This window comes from Astatotilapia calliptera, chromosome 15 (assembly GCF_964374335.1).
Source record: "Astatotilapia calliptera chromosome 15, fAstCal68.1, whole genome shotgun sequence".
Lineage (NCBI taxonomy): Eukaryota > Metazoa > Chordata > Actinopteri > Cichliformes > Cichlidae > Astatotilapia > Astatotilapia calliptera.
Genome location: NC_137436.1, coordinates 38,187,564 through 38,205,070, shown reverse-complemented (window position 1 = coordinate 38,205,070; position 17,507 = coordinate 38,187,564). Strand labels below are relative to the sequence as shown.

The 17,507-nt window shown below is 45.0% G+C and overlaps 1 protein-coding gene across 1 annotated transcript; it reads right to left on the bottom strand.

Annotated features, from left to right (window-relative positions):
• Nucleotides 1-2,878: 2,878 nt before the first annotated feature.
• LOC113006971 (5-hydroxytryptamine receptor 3A-like) lies at nt 2,879-9,999 on the bottom strand. Its single transcript, XM_080289395.1, has 9 exons — nt 9,992-9,999; nt 9,050-9,197; nt 8,843-8,887; nt 8,614-8,723; nt 7,884-8,053; nt 7,160-7,320; nt 6,356-6,566; nt 5,899-6,186; nt 2,879-5,661 (listed from the first exon to the last, which is right to left on the bottom strand). Exons 1-9 carry the CDS (start codon nt 9,997-9,999, stop codon nt 5,444-5,446), a joined length of 1,359 nt encoding a protein of 452 aa, XP_080145521.1. The 3' UTR covers nt 2,879-5,443.
• Between the last annotated feature and the right edge of the window lie 7,508 nt (nt 10,000-17,507).

Genomic DNA, 17,507 nt, shown 5'->3' with positions numbered 1-17,507 from the left:
ACATGTGTTTTGTGGACTTGGAGAAGGCATTCGACCGTGTCCCTCGGGGTGTCCTGTGGGAGGTGTTGCGGGAATATGGGGTGTCTGGCCCATTGCTACGGGCCATTCGATCCCTATACAACCGTTGCAAGAGCTTGGTTCGCATTGCCGGCAATAAGTCGGAGTCATTCCTGGTGGGTGATGGGCTCCGCCAGGGCTGCCCTTTGTCTCCGGTTCTGTTCATAATTTTTATGGACAGGATTTCTAGGCGCAGCCAAGTGGCGGAGGGCTTTCGCTTTGGTGGCCTCAGAATCTCATCTCTGATTTTTGCAGATGATGTGGTTCTGTTGGCTTCATCGGGTGAGGGCCTCCAGCTCGCACTGGAACGGTTCGCAGCCGAGTGTGAAGCAGCGGGAATGAGGATCAGCACCTCCAAATCTGAGGCCATGGTTCTCAGCCGGAAAAGGGTGGAGTGCCCACTCCGGGTCGGGGATGAGTTCCTGCCCCAAGTGGAGGAGTTCAAGTATCTCGGGGTCTTGTTCGCGAGTGATGGGAGAAGGGAGCCGGAGATCGACAGACGGATTGGGGCTGCAGCTGCAGTAATGCGGACGCTGCACCGGTCCGTCGTGGTGAAGAGGGAGCTGAGTGTAAAAGCGAAGCTCTCAATTTACCGGTCGATCTACGTCCCTACCCTCACCTATGGCCACGAGCTGTGGGTAGTGACCGAAAGAACGAGATCGCGGATACAAGCGGCAGAAATGAGCTTCCTCCGAAGGGTGGCTGGCCTCTCCCTTAGAGATAGGGTGAGAAGTTCGGCCATCCGGGAGGGGCTCAGAGTAGAGCAGCTGCTGCTCCACATCGAAAGGAGCCAGCTGAGGTGGTTCGGGCATCTGACAAGGATGCCCCCTGGGCGCCTCCTGGGTGAGGTGTTCCAGGCATGTCCCACCGGGAGGAGGCCCCGGGGCAGACCCAGGACACGCTGGAGAGATTATATCTCTCGGCTGGCCTGGGAACGCCTTGGTATTCCCCCGGATAAGCTGGAGGAGGTGGCTGGGGAGAGGGAGGTCTGGGCCTCTTTGCTTAGGCTGCTGCCCCCGCGACCCGGCCCCGGACAAAGCGGATGAAGATGGATGGATGGATGGATGGATGGATGGTAAATTTAACTGGGAAAGAATAAGATAAAATATATAAATTAAAGTTGAAAATAAAATAACTGTACAACAAAATACACAATATAGAACTATATAAGAATGTATGAAGAAATATAAATATAAATAAATATATACACAATAACAGCAGCTGTACAAGTATTAACCGGAAATGAAGAATATAGTGACCAGTGTTGTGCAATCCACATTATGTCTTGTGCAGTGAAAATATGCTTAAAGTGATTTAAGTGATGAAGTGAAAACAATGTCCAGAATGTCCAGTGTGTGTAAGAACCATATGTGTGGGTCAGTACTGTGTGGTGGTGTGATTGAGAGACTGTATCGCCTGCGGGAAGAAGCTCCTCCTCAGTCTCTCTGTGTTGGTCTTCAGGGAGCGGAATCGCTTTCCTGACCTCAACAGAGAGAACAGTCTGTTGTTGGGATGGCTGAGGTCCTTCACGATCTTCCTGGCCTTGGTCCAGCACCGCCTGCTGTAGATTGAGTGCAGGTCAGGGAGCTCGGAGCGGATGGTGCGCTCAGCTGGCGGCACAACCCTCTGTAGAGCTCGTCTGTCCTGCATGGTGCTGTTCCCGAACCAGGTTAAGATGTTTCCCGCCAGGATGCTCTCTATGGTGCACGAGTAAAAGTTCCTGAGCACCTTGGAGGGCAGTTGGAAGTCTCTCAAGCGTCTGAGGTGGTAGAGACGCTGACGGGCCTTTTTCACCACGGTGTTGATGTGACAGGACCATGACAGGTCCTGCGTGATGTGAACTCCGAGGTATTTGAAGCTGTCCACTCTCTCCACTGGGCACTCGTTGATGACGGGGGTCTGGTAGTTCCTCTCCTGCTTAGTGCTGAAGTCCACTATCAGCTCCTTTGTCTTACTGACGTTTAGAAGGAGGTTGTTCCTCTGGCACCAGTTCTCCAGATTCCTAATCTCCTTCAGGTAGGCCGTCTCGTTGTTATCAGAGATCAGGCCCACCACGACGGTGTCGTCAGCAAACTTGATGATGGTGGTGGAGCTGGTAGTGGCCACACAGTCATATGTGTACAAAGAGTACAGCAGGGGGCTCAGAACACACCCCTGGGGGGCTCCAGTGCTGAGAGTGGTGGAGGCTGAGACATGTCCGCCCATCCTTACTGCCTGTGGTCTGCCAGTTAGGAAGTTGGAGATCCACTGACACATAGATGAGCTGAGTCCCAGATGCTCCAGCTTGGTGGTGAGTGTGGAGGGAATTATGGTGTTAAATGCAGAGCTGTAGTCTATGAAGAGCATTTTAACATAATTCCCCCTTCTAGTGTCCAAGTGAGTGAGTGATGTGTGGAGGAGATGAGAGATGGCATCGTCTGTGGAACAATTGCCCTGGTAAACCTAAAGGCTTCAGGGAGCATTAATTGAGACAAGTGAAGCCTTTAGGTTTTTATTTCCAGTTCTTTTGTGACCCCCTGGATGAAACGTCGATGGGCTACGTCCACACGTGCACGGGTATTTTGCACCCAAATGCATATTTTTCTATGCGTTTGGGTCTTTCTAGACTTGTGATTGCTCACCATTTAGTTTATAGCGTTTACATGCGGACGGAGATATTTTTTCAAAACTGCACGGCTCAACAGGATTTTCTTTTTAAAACAATTCCGTTTTCAAAAATACCCGTGTACGTGTGGACGTAGCCTTGGAGTAATTTTAGTAGGTCGGTCAGTTCAAGTCCCAAAGTCACAAAGAAATGCCTTTGTAACCCTTTCCGGTAGTGATGTGCGATACCACTGATTTCCTTTCCGATCCGATAACAAGTAATATTCAGGGTGGTATCGATGATACTGATCCGATACTTTGTACAAAAGCTTGTTTTATTTATTGTATCTCAAATTATAGCGTCATAATGATTACAGGACATCAGATTACTTGTTCTTATCACTTAATAATGCAGGGTTCATCATATAGAAATAAAAAACTGAAGTTGTGCGCTATTTGAACACCTTGCCTGCCTGCAGCACTAAAGGACTCCCTGAGAGACGTCTGTCTCGCCCTAGCAGCACCTGTCCCTCTCCCACTCTTCAGTTCGCCTCAACATACGCTCGTCATATTCTGTGATATGATTTACTCTGAGGTGTTTGACACGGTTAGTGATGTTGCCACAACCATACATGCCAACCCTCCCGATTTTTCCAGGAGAATCCCGAATTTCAGTCCCCCTCCCGAAAATCTCCCGGAGCCACCATTCTCCCGAATTTCTCCCGATTTTCCACCCGGGCAACAGAATTGAAAAACCATATCGCAGAATTCATAGCGCGGCCCAGCCAATTCCAGTTTCCAACAATGACGGCAGCTACTTAGTTTTAATATTACTCTTTTTTCTCTTTCTGGGTCGCAAAAAAACTTTTAACATATTTTCAGGTGAGCATGTAGCTGTGTAAACTTCAAATATCTGAGCCGACCGACACATTGTCTTCAAACCCCCGCGGCCTTTCACTACTCGGGTTAAACATGATATATAAGTCACTTTGATAACTTAAAAATGTTATTGTTTGGCTTTTTCAGTGTTTTATTTGTTCGTGAGTAAATCGGTTTGGCTGAGATTAAAGTTATTAGATTAGATTAAATTAAATTTAACTTTATTAATCCCTCGGGAGGGGTCCTCCGGGGTTTTCACACAGCTGAATAAACGTTAAACAAAAAACTAATTAAACAAAGTGTGAGACGGTCGAGAGTTTACGTCAGCGCCCTGTTATATTTTAGATAGCAAGGAGCAGACGGCAGAGTTTCACTCCACCGAGGGAGCTCGTGATGTACTACCCGGCTTTCTTTAGACCACGAAGGCCGGGTCCTCAGGTGGAAGCAGCCTCTGAATTTGGACACCCCCGCTGTTTCCGGGCCGGCCAATAATAACGGTGACATTTAACGTATTTTATCCGATAAATAAACCCTGTAAAATGCATTCATCCCCCCTCAACAGCCCTTTTGAATGTCTCCCTAGTATGGCCACAACACCTCACTCTTGGAGCACTTTTTTGCCACTTTTATCGCAAACCACGTCTCAGCTGTTTGTGGAGGTAAAATAAGTCCGCACATGACTCCAATTACACTCAGCCATTGTTGTGAGTGGTGATGTGCGGATCGATCCTGAAATATCGATTCCTCCGATACCAGTCATTTATGTTCTAGAATTGATTCTCATATAAAATATCAATATTTTAGTAATTTAGGGTAAATATGTAGTTCATCATTAACAGGAACAGTGGAAAGAAACTATATCATTCGGATCGTTTACATTCAAAGGAACTACTTCCTCTTCCGCCTTTCATAGTCATGTGCGAAATACGGCTGTATAAATGTCTCGCAGCCCCTTGGCGTTTTTTTAAATCCTGCATATTATTAAAAGGTGGTGATGGCGAATAAATAGTCCATCAAAAGCTTTGTGGGTCAGTCCATCTCAGCCCAGGATCAACTTTATTGCTGGCTTATTGTTAATATCAGGTAACAACAACAAATTTTCATTTCCTACTTTATTGTTCATACTTTTTCTAAAGTAGATTTTCCTCTGTGACTTGTGTCTTTGATTTAAAAAATAATGGTAAGCATCACTGTTTTTATTTTCAGAATTACTAATTAAGATTTTATTTTCATTAAAATTTCTTTCTTTGACAAAATAAAAATAATAATAAATATGTGTGTGTGTTTAAAATGGATTAAAAATGTAATGCGTCTGAGAATTTATTACCACACGACTCTTCTTCAGCTGATTTCACACATAGAGACAAGAAAACTGCATTGTTATAGTTCACTTCAGTTATTATGTTACTGTTTTCTGTCATCAGATCTTGGGTTAATTTTAAAAAATTTGTAACTGGTAGGGTTAATAAAAGAAGCTACTGCTGTACATGATTAATGGTAAAAAGCAAGCAATAAATCTAAAGGCATACTATATATATATTAGCACTTTGAAAATCTTACTGATCATGCAAAGCTCAAACCACATCGAATCATACATTCATCCACTTTAAGCAATATGATCTATCCCCAAATGCACAGCCAGTTTACAATCACCCGTTAACCTAACATGCATGTGTTTGGACTGTGAGAGAAAGGACCTTGTTGCTCTGAGGGAAGATTAACTCATTTATTACTGTGGCAGATGATGGTGATGATGACCAGCCCCTGTCCTAAAACCACTGCACTGTATTTATCAGTTGGCCTGTTTCAAAATTACTAGTAAATTATACTTTATGTTAGAGAAAAAAAATACAGTCCTTGTCATGCATTCACGTTTTCTAATTGTTTATACAAGACACCCATCCTGGATCATATCAATATTCATTTAGGTTTGAGTGATCCAAATGCACCACATTGTGACAATAACCATAGCATAGCAGCTGATGATCAGTAGATAGATACGAAACAGCAGGAAGTCAAGGACATATCCTACATGGCACCACTGGTCCAACAGCTGGCTTTCCTTCTGCAGAGAGACGAGGTGGGCATGAAGTTCAGCAAGGTACTGACAGATCTGTTGCAGTTCAGGCAGAGCAGATGTACCTGGCAGAAAAGTGGAGATTAAAAAGTCAAATAAAGAGCACTCCATAATATATTTAACACCACAGATATCTTTTAATTTAATACAGAATAGAACATTTGCCCATGTAACCTTTTTGTATCTGAGTGAACCAAGTGATGCCTGCCAGTATGTTTTCTCAAATACTTTTAAGGTCACAAGATTTTTCAGCACCAATTGGCCAATGGCAGTAATGACAGAGTATTATGTAGGTTGGCTACCGTTACTAACTGGGTGCTGGTCAGGTGCCCGGCTGGCTGGTTGAATGATCCAAGGACCAGAACTGCCATTGGAGTTTCCAGGTTTATCCTTCTGTGGTGTAGAAGGCGGCTGGATATCTTCTGGCCAGCGGTAGCAGATGAGGTTTGCTATATGTTTGAGCACAACAATCCTAACCCACTTTGGAACCTCCCGATATTTCAAGGAGTTATGGTGGAGGACATTTGTAATGATGACTGTTTCCAGTAGACTGATAACCATGAGGGCAAGACACACTGAGAAATAGATACCTAGATTGAAGAATCAAAGGACAAACATTAAAGTAGTCATACATTTAACTTTTAAGATGTTGGCCGAGTTGTTTATCAGCACTTTTAACAGGCAGCTAAATTTGGGGCCTATAAGCCTTCCAACCATTTTCTTCTACTTATCTATAAGGTGGTTTATAACAGTATGCACCTATGATGGGAGTGCCATTTGCTGTACTTGGCAGCAGGTCGTTCATGATGAGCAGGAAGACTGTGTAGCCCAGGATGAGGGTCATTTTGAAGGAGGCACGGTCGACGCTATGGGGAGGCAGGTAGAAGGACAGGATGTCAATGAGCATGAGGAAAGAGCTTGGGATCAGAAGGTTGACCACGTAGAGCACTGGGCGCCGCTTTACGACCACCTAGTGAACAAGAAAGCACATGCAGTTTAGATGCATCTTCACAGGGTGTGACTTCTGTATTCAGAAAAGTGAGTTTTTAATTTTGCATTCACTTTCTGTTGGTTCTTTTTTAGTTTCTATAAACTGATAGATACTGAATTAGTAAATGCTAAATTCTAAAATCTGTTCACCGACTCCTGTTTGGGGATGAGAATGTACAAAACCATCTGCCTGTTGCAGTTCAAAAAGTTTGTATAGGAGAAGTAAGAAAGGAAACAGTTAGCTAAAAATCACTTTAAAGGTCTACAGTGATGCAGTGGCTTGCAGATAATCTGTGGTCAAGCAGTAAAGCCTTTTGGATGGTTTTAAAAACAACTTCTGACCTTAATAATAAGAGACTCAGCTACATGTCACACTCTGTGTTGAGCTAAACTATACCTGCTGGCTTACATTGTATATTTGCCATACAGACACTAGTGGTAAATAGCATTAATAAGTAAGCATCAGTCCCATTGTTGCTGTGCTGTGGAGTCTCTGATGCCCAAATTAGTTTCAGTCTGTTATATTTGTTTTATTTAAAAGTAGGAAATTCAGTGAAAGTGTGGCTCTCTGACCCAGAAGGTGATGATGTCCCATTCGTCGATTCCAAATTTAAGTATGGAAGTCTCTCCCAGTATGTCCACCAGCTCCCACTCTCCACTTGCTTCCAGGTATCGTTTTGAGTTTAGAGACATCTCCTTAAAAGGCAGAGCTGGACTGACCCTCACATCCCGTACTATGTAAGACAACCACAGCAACACAATACACTGTTAGGTATACATACAAAAGTAATTTTGTAATTTGCACACAATGTATGATAGTTGTGTGATTGAAATGAAGATATTTGGCTTTCATTTAAGCGGTTTAATAAAGGTATTCAATTAACCCTTTAGGAAATACAGACATTTTCAAACATAGTCCTTCAAATTAATTGGAGTCAGTCTCATAGCAGTTACCTAATCTCAACCCAAACAAACATGTTTTTTATTTATTTATTACAACCCAAAAAGACCCAAAAACAAACAGCAACTGAAGGTGGCTTCAGTAAAACCCTAGCAGGGAGGAAAGGGAGGAAACAGTATTTGGTTAGATGGCTTCTGCACTTCAGGCAGTCAGAGAATTTGTATCCCAGTATTAAAAACAATTATTATGTTTAAAATTATGTTACTTTGTTCCATTAATATTATTTAGCCACTGAAGATGTGAACTATGTGTAAAATTGGCTGTAATTCCTAAAACGGCTGATGCAATTTTTTTGTTAAACCCTCTGAATTAAAGCTGAAAGCAGCCCATTCTTACTGGTGTGCATGTAAGAGCCAAATGTAAATGTGCAGTTCTGCACATCAAAAGGAAAACTGAAGATCTCCAGATTGCAGGATGAGACGAGCCGCAGCATCCTGTCCCAGCGGATGTGACCCGTGTGGTTAACGTAGACGTAAGGACATGCCTGGGAGACGTCGTCATCCACACTGGCAGGGGGAGGTGGGGAAATTAGGAAATAGTATAATATTGAACAAAAACAATGACAGAAAAGAGAGATCGTATTTGTATCAGTCCCACTGTGGATACATATGTATGAGACAGTGTAAAGTAAAAATAGAACTAAATACAAGTACAGTCATTATTTATAACTCCATAGTTTTATAAGTGCCCCTGTAAGTAATTACAGTAATCAAGTACACACAATACTAGGACCATAAGAGGTCTGTATCCATCCTTATTACACCTGTGGTTCCTCCACTGTGACAAGCTAAAATGTCTGCATGAAAAGGTCGATAATGTAGCTGCAGATGACATCTTAGAATATCGACATGGTTTGTATTTTGTAACTGGACTTCAGGATCTTTGGCTGATTCCAAGCCTGTTCACAAAAATATCTTTTTCAGATCTGTATCAGCATTTCATGCTTATCACTCTGTACTTATGGCAACTATGCATGTGTGGTTTTGTGCTTACAGGTTCATTTTGCTGAGCTGATTAAATGTATAAATGTTATTATTTAAAAAAATGTTTTATTTGAAGTGCTTACAACTCATAAACAATGATGTCCGGAGACCAGAGCTCCTTCACAGGTAGAGAAATCTTCGTGACACCATCACACTCCTTGGGGTCCCAGACCAGGAACTCATTGTGCCAGTACTGCCACAGAAGTAATGCATTCATTTTAAACCTCCAGTGTAACATTTAAATATGTGAGCAGCTTTTTACAGTGTCCATGGTTATACTTACTATAAGTTTGACATTTATTGAGTACTTACCAGTCTCAGCCACAAGAAAGTAGTGAGTATCTGAGTTTTCTCATTCTGAAATACAGTGAATATGAGTAAACCTGTTGTTGACTGGTACCACTCAATTCGAGTTAAAACACCATTAAATAAGAATAGGTATGATAATAATATGGGGTTTTAGAGAAATTCCTTAAGAAGTCTTGGTGCATTTCTTAAAGTGGTAATAAGGAAACTCACCACACCGAGGACAGCATACAAAGTGAAGGAGATGTTGGCTATGGTGGGATTGCTGAGGTTCACGGCTGGCCTGAAGGGTTGGAGGTCAAAGACAGCCTGCAAGGACTCGTGTGTTGGGCCACTGTGGCCATTTTTACAAGACAGTATACTGTAACATACAGACACTGACCACAGAGAAAATGTATTTCATAAAAACAACAAAACACAAAGAATAAACTTTGCTTTTGAGTTTTTGCCTTTATGGATTTTTACCTATAGTGTCAGTTTAGATGGGGTGACCAAGAGGGTCACCTCAAGGCACTTTATATTGTAAGATAAAACCCCTAAAATAATGACCCCCTTGGAGCAAGCACAATAAATTGAAATCTATTAATTACTGTATTTTTCTGACCATAAGGCACACGGATTATAAGGCGCACTGTCGATGAACGGGTCTGTGTTTTTATACATAAGGCGCACCGAATTATAAGGCGCTTGTTAAGCAAAACAAGCATTAGCATTCATCCTCCAGCTTCACTGTTTATGCTATGCTATGCTAATATAGCTGTGCTGCTAGCGATCACGGAGCACATCATTATATACCAGCTAGCCCAGGGGTGTCAAACTCAAATACACAGTGGGCCAAAATTCAAAACTGGAACAAAGTCGCGGGCTAACGTTAATATTTATTGAAATATATTTATTCCTCCAGATATAAGAATGAATCTTTTCTTATGGACTCAAAAACGTTTTGCTGAAAAACTGAATATGGAACAAGCAAAGCTTAATACTAAACTGTGGTGGACCACTGGAGGGCTCCACTCACACCCAGTTCTCAGGAAGTGTTGTTGCTGTGTTTTGGAGGGAAAGTGTTCAGTTCTGTGGTGATGAGTAATAAACGAGCAGTGTTTATCGAGAGCTCTCGTGTTGTCTGTGTTTACCTTCACATTGGTGACCCCTGACTCGAACATGCTGCAGTCCGATGGTGGCGCCGACTCCGCTCTGGATGCATCAGCAGCCGCCAGCTCTCTGCCTCCGGCTGCAGCTACGTTTGCTGTGGCGCTCGAGCTGCCGGACTTTTGGCTTCACGATCCCCCGTCGTGGTTCGTGCACGTGGAGGCTCAGTTTGCCCTTCGTGGCATCTCGGCTGACGACACGAAATATCACCATGTGGTGGCTTCTCTCGACCCGCTAGCCACCCGTCGTGCGTTGACTCTCCTCCGGGACCCACCCACCCGAGGGAAGTACGCTGCCCTTAAGGAGCTGCTTCTTCGGCGCTATGCCCTCACCGACGCAGAGCGAGCCGAGAAGCTCCTCTCCCTCTCAGGCCTAGGTGGCGGTACGGCTCTCGAACTGATGGAGCACATGCTATCCTTTCTCGGACCGGACGACGGGGGATTCCTCTTCGCCCACATCTTCCTCCAACAGCTGCCGGCGGCCGTGAGAGCCGGCCTCGCCAACTCTCCGCTTCTGGGCACGAAGGATTATCGCTCCCTGGCTGAGGATGCGGATCGTATTCTCCTGGCTACCTGCACTTTCCACGATCACGACCTAGTTCCAGCCTCGCCGGCGGCGCCTTCCACTTCCCCGCTGACCTGCCACGACGTACCCGATCCTTCGCTGACGGCAAAGATCGCGGCACAGCGACACCACGGACGGGACCTCTGTTTCTACCATCAGCGTTTTGGCGCCGGAGCGCGCCGCTGCCTGCCGCCTTGCGCTTTTCCGACCCTGGGACATGGACCCCGCCAGCGCGCTGTAGCGGCCGCGACCGCTGGCGACAAAGAAAAACTGCTCTTCATAGAAGACTCGCGCTCTGGGAGACGTTTCCTGGTCGACTCTGGCTCCCAGAAGAGCCTCCTTCCCCCGTCCGGAGCCGACAGTTTAGCAGCAGGCTGCGGACCGCAGCTTATTGCGGCTAATGGCTCTCCCATCGCAACGTTCGGGGAAAGGTCCGTGACTGTTTGTTTTCATGGTCGGGATTTCCAATGGACCTTTGTTGTTGCCGCTAGCTCTGTACCTATTTTGGGCGCTGATTTTCTTTGTGCCCACGGACTGCTGGTCGATGTCGCTAACAGACGCTTAATCGATGCACTGTCTTTTTCTTCAATACCCTGTTTCACTCGCGCCATCGAGCCCCTGAATCGGGCTAATTTAGTGACTTCAGGGAATGTTTTTCAGCGTTTGCTCTTGGAGTTCCCTTCACTGACTGTTCCTAATTTCTCGAACACGGCAACGAAGCACGGGGTTGAACATTATATTCCGACGGTCGGTTCCCCGGTGTTCGCACGCGCGCGCCGCCTCGACCCCGCGAAACTCTCCGTCGCTCGGGAAGAGTTTGCCGCAATGGAGCACCTCGGCATAGTGCAGCGCTCGAATAGTGCCTGGGCTTCTCCGCTACACATGGTGCCCAAGTCAGACGGTCGGTGGCGGCCGTGTGGGGATTTTCGCCGTTTGAATAATGTCACGGAGAATGACCGTTACCCCATTCACCACATCCAGGATTTTTCCGCCCACCTCGCCAGCACCTCGATTTTTTTCTAAAATTGACTTGGTGCGGGGGTATCACCAGGTTCCCGTGCGCGCCGAAGACGTCCCCAGAACTGCCGTTATTACCCCTTTCGGCCTGTTTGAATTTTTGCGCATGCCGTTCGGCCTGAAAGGCGCCGCCCAGACTTTTCAGCGGTTGATGGACTCTGTTTTGCGCGGGCTGCCTTTCGTCTTCGTGTACCTTGACGATATATTGGTGGCCAGCTGCTCTGAGAGTCAGCACGCGTCCCATCTGCATCAGGTTTTCCAGCGCTTGGCGGCACACGGCCTGATCGTCAACCCCTCCAAGTGCCAGTTCGGCTTGCCGGTTCTGGATTTCTTGGGCCACCGCATTTCCGCTGACGGTGTGGTTCCGTTGCCAGACAAGGTCCGGGCCGTTTCGGCTTTTCCGCGTCCTGCGTCAGTTAAAGCGCTGCAGGAGTTCTTGGGGATGGTCAATTTCTACAACCGCTTTCTCCCCAGAGCTGCGCACCTGCTGCAGCCTCTCTATGCTGCCTTGAAGGGTAAAACAGCTAAGGACCCGATTGATTGGCTCCCTGAACGCATCCAGGCATTTTCTGGGGCCAAGACCGCACTGGCAAACGCCGCCCTGCTGGCCCACCCGTTTCCGTCGGTGGAGATTGCGTTGACCTCCGACGCGTCGGACGTGGCAGTGGGCGCAGTGTTAGAACAGCGGGTCTCTGGTGTCTGGCAACCGCTCGCTTTTTTTAGTCGCACGCTTAGAGACAGTGAGCGCAAATATAGCGTTTTTGACAGGGAGTTGCTGGCCCTACACCTCGCCACACGGCATTTTCGTTTTTTTCTCGAGGGTCGGAGCTTCACCGCAATTGTCGATCATAAACCTTTGACATTCGCGATGTCCAAGGTCTCTGATCCATGGAGCGGGCGCCAGCAGCGCCAGTTGGCAGCCATTTCCGAGTTCACAACGGACATTCAGCACGTGGCTGGTAAGTCCAACTGCGTGGCTGACTGTCTATCCCACGTGCTGGTTTCTCCTGTTTATGTTGGCATAGACTTTGAGGCTATGGCCGCTGACCAACAGGCTGACCCGGACGTCCTTTCCCTTCGGTCTGCGCAAACGGGCCTTGTACTGGAGGACAGACCCGTGTGGAACGGCGGGCCTAGCCTGCTTTGCGATGTTTCCACCAGCCGTCCACGCCCTGTAGTTCCCCTTTCGTGGCGTCGTCGCGTTTTCGACTCCGTACACGCCCTCTCTCATCCAGGCGTCTGGGCCTCGGTCAAGCTGGTCAGCTCTAGGTTCGTTTGGCCGGGCCTTCGTAAATCGGTGAAAGACTGGGCAGCCGCGTGTATCCCATGCCAACGCACTAAGATCCATAGGCACACACAGGCGCCCCTCGAATCCTTCCGCGTTCCAGGGAGGCGTTTTGATCATGTGCATGTGGATCTGGTTGGTCCTCTGCCGCAGTCACAAGGTTTCACGCACCTTTTGACTGTAGTGGACCGCACAACCCGCTGGCCTGAGGCAGTGCCTCTGGCCTCCACTACAGCAGCAGCAGTGGCCAGGGCATTTTTGTCAACGTGGGTTTCGCGTTTCGGTCCCCCCGCCGACATTACCTCAGACAGGGGCCCCCAGTTCGTTTCCGAGCTTTGGTCTGCCATGGCTGACGGCCTGGGGGTCAAGGTCCACCGCACCACTGAGTACCACCCGCAGGCCAACGGGATGTGCGAACGTTTCCACCGGTCGCTTAAGGCCGCGTTCCGTGCTTCTCTCACAGATGGCAACTGGGTTGACCGTCTTCCATGGGTTTTACTGGGGTTGCGCTGCGCGGTTAAAGAAGACCTTGGGGTTTCCCCGGCTGAACTTGTCCTTGGTCAGCCCCTCCGGGTCCCCGGGGAATTCTTGCCTGAGAGCCCACCCCCGTGCTTCGCTCCCTCTGTGCTGTCTCTCCGTGCCCCAAGAGACTCGTTTTCTCTTCCTGGCCCAGTGCACCATTGTGTGCCTGACACCTTTGTTCCGAGGTCGTTGGACTCTTCGCAGTTTGTTTTTGTCAGGCATGACGCTCATAGGCCTCCGCTGCGTCCACTGTATGACGGCCCCTTTCGGGTTATTCAACCGGGCCGGAAGCATTTCCTTTTGGATTTTGGGGGTCGGCAGGAGGCTGTTTCTATTGACAGACTTAAACCAGCACATGTGCTTCTGGATGACCAAGTGGTGCCGGCTCAGGCCCCCCGCCGTGGCCGCCCGCCTTCCACTGGACTGGACAACCCTGCTTCTTCCTCTGGGAGCGCCCCCCACCTGGCGGGGCCCGAGCTATCTTCAGTTTTTCCTGACCGTCCGTGCCAGCCTGGCCCTCAGGCTCGTTTCCCCTCCGCCAGCTCTCCACCTCCCCGGTTCAGCCGTTCTGGACGTTTAATTAAAGCAAGGGTTCTGGACTAGGGGATGACCCTACTGGGTGTTCGGGGGGGGGGGGGGGGGGCATGTGTGGTGGACCACTGGAGGGCTCCACTCACACCCAGTTCTCAGGAAGTGTTGTTGCTGTGTTTTGGAGGGAAAGTGTTCAGTTCTGTGGTGATGAGTAATAAATGAGCAGTGTTTATCGAGAGCTCTCGTGTCGTCTGTGTTTACCTCCACAAAACAATATATATATATTAGCTGTATAATACCAGTAGGCCAGCTCTAATAGTAATTTGGTATGGCTTCGCGGGCCAAATGTAATTAGGTTGCGGGCCAAATTTGGCCTGCGGGCCAGAGTTTGACACCTATGAGCTAGCCCAACTTCAGTAACCCTACAAACGTCACTGCTGTTTAGTTTTCTGTCTTCATTTATGTTGGAAGTGATAGCAGAGCTGTATGTTTGAATTGTTTCAGAAATCTCTCAGTCAGAACATGCTATATCATATTTAGGTGGAAACTAGCGAGCTAACTTACGGCTAACTTCTATCTCTGTTAAATTTAATAAATCCTATTTTCATGGATGCCTGGATGTTAAACGTAATTGTTACATCTGGTAAAGCAGCAACGCTGATCATTTTATTAAAGATGAAAGAATTTAGACAGTTTTTACCTCTCATTGATGCCGCAGTGTTGATTTGACTTTGGGACCCGAGGCGGATGGATTGTTGGACCCAGATTACTCCGCGAGGCTCCTGACTACGGTAGCCATAATGCTCCAACAATCCATCAGCAGTGCAGCTTCATAGCTTACAAAAGTCGTACTAAAACATTTTTGACAGTTTTTTGAACGCTGTGCCACATAAAATCGGTTCCAGGTCAGTAAGCACAACCAGAATTCATACATAAAGCACACCGGCGCACTGTCGTTTTTTGAGAAAATTAAAGGATTTTAAGTGTGCTTATAGTGTGAAAAATACAGTAGATATGATTCAGAAAGGTCATTGGAGAGAATTGTACTAAACAAATATCAGTAGTAGTGCAAGTAGCTGTACATAATATTAGCTGTGAGATGGCGATGACTAATTTATTCTCTGATGGTTTAAATGTATTTTGTGAAAATATTCATTTAGTCATTAGTTGTTTCGATTAAAGAAAAACTTGATTCAGCAGCTCTGACTGTTTGTCAGCTTGGTTACAGTGTTGAAAAGAAACCTTATGATTCTCAATTCAATTCTTTATTTATTTGTCACATGTAGTTATAGCTGGTACAACATACAGTGAAATGTTTTTTCTGGCTAAAAAAGTACTCCCCCCGACTGTGCAAACAGAGATTCTATTCTCTTTTTTCAGCAATGAACAATAAGTGCCCTAGCTTCACCGAGGAGTTTTTAATTTTTGGTTTTTAAAGCGCAACAAACTTTTTTCTTAAACTAAATAAGCGTCTTCTAAATTAGTGAGATGACTTTTCCTCTCCAGTTTACAGCTTATCTGCTTTCAGGTGTGTGTTTATGAGTTACACTAGGCACTTCTGATTGTAGACTTTATGATGGATTTTTATAGGCGTATTTCATACATAAGACATAATAATGTGTATGTACAAAATGTTACTTAGTTCTATCATTTTCAATCAGCCAGATTTGTTTTGATTCTTAACTGAATATTTTAAAATGTATGTACTAACACTGTATGATAATTCTTCATATTTAAACAATAAGAACAAGAGTCTAATGTCCTGTATTCATTATAAACGTATAGTTTGAAATACTCTCATTTTTAATCCAAACACATCAAGTTTTTGCTCAAAGTATCGGTATTGGATCAGTATTGCTGCCTGAATTTTACTGTATTATCAGATCAGAAAGGAAATCAGTGGTATTGCACATAAGATAAAGGGGGGGGGGGATGATTGAACTTATTTATAGCACTTTTAGAAAGAGATCTGCTGTAATCAAATGTTATTCATCAAATGTCAAATCAAATGTTATTCATTAAAAGCCATTAAACAATAACGACAGTTGCCAACTAGAAGATGAAATAACAAAAAATATTTATAGCAGTAAAAAAAACAAACGTCTTTGCAGTACTTATACTTAGAAAGTGTGATTCTAGCATACCACAGTGACATAAACTAAATGTACAAAAGGGAAAAGAAACAAATATATTTGCACAGTAAGACTGATTTTAACCTGAACCTGACAGATAAAACCTTTACATTAGTAATAATTAAAATAATAACAGTCATGCTTATCATTATTATTAAAAACATTTGTTGCAGATGAAAACCTGCTTAGGTTTAGAAAATAAAGTATGAACACTTAAGTAGGAAATAGAGGTGTTATCATTACCTGACATTAAGAGTAATCCTGTGATGAAGTTGATTCTCTGCTGAGACGGGCTCATGCTGAAAGCTTTTGATAGACTAAACTTTCTCCACCACCACCTTTTAATAATGTGCAGTGAAAAGCTCCTCCTGATAACACACACACACACACACACACACATACTTGTTTTTGTCTCTTAAAGAAATATTGTAATGATGAACCTCTGGAGATTTAGTGCCTCCTTAACCACAGCCACTACCTGCCTTACCCCGAACAAAACAGCAATCTTAAGACTAATAAACACTCTATTGTTTAAATCATCAATGTTTTATACACATTTTATAAGTGTCTCACAAATAACAGATTTCACTAAAAAAGAACAACAAAAATAATAAACAAAACAATATATGTGCTAGAACTCTGTTGTGCATACCTGTCAAACTTTCAGGACCCTTTAACACGTTTTTTTGTGTTATTATCTCTTTTATTGGGACAGCTGTTGAACATAACAGTAGTTTGCCTTTTTACACTTTCTTTGCTGTCACATTTTAACTTGTAATTGAAAAATAAAGAAGACAGAAAAAGAAGAGAAAAGAAAAGAAGAAGAGAAAAAAAAAACTAGGGTTAGGAGGCAGCAGGGCAGGTAGGTTTACGTAGTACTCAGGGTTGTAACATCATATACAAAATCACACCTCATATGCTTAACATAGTCTGTCCATTTAGACCATATTCCATAGAAGGTATCCCTCTGAAGTTTAAGAGAAAATGACACTTTTTCCATCGTATAGATCTCTTGTACAGAATGTATCCAGTCTTCAATCGTTGGTGGTTCAGGCTTAAGCCATCTTCTCGTAAGAGGCTTTTTACTTGCGGCCAGAAGGATATACAGGAGTCTTCTGTCATTGGAATTCAGTTTATCCACTGGTGCATTGCACAAAAATATGGTCTCAAAAGTTGAAGGAAAAACAAATGAAAAAACATTTTGTAAATGATCATGGATTAGAGACCAATACTGGCGAATAACTTTACAGTCCCAAACCTTTAACGTGTTTTATTATGCAAACAGTCACAATGGCAGATTATTTCAGTCTGTTTGAGGTCACTGAGGCCTCGTGAATAGATTAAAAAACAAACACACAAACCAAAAATCACCAACAAAAATAGCAGTAAATAGAAAACTGTGGTCTATGCAATGCGTCACAAACACATACGGGGTAGCACAGAACTTGTTTTTCACACCTACAGTAACCGT

What these genes read in the sequence shown, in the direction of transcription:
- LOC113006971 (XM_080289395.1), bottom strand. An exon ending in TGGCTCTTACATGCACACCA is followed by an intron (nt 7,321 to 7,883) that starts GTAAGAATGGGC and finishes TGTCTTACATAG; the next exon opens with TACGGGATGTGAGGGTCAGT. An exon ending in GGGACATCATCACCTTCTGG is followed by an intron (nt 6,567 to 7,159) that starts GTCAGAGAGCCA and finishes CTTGTTCACTAG; the next exon opens with GTGGTCGTAAAGCGGCGCCC.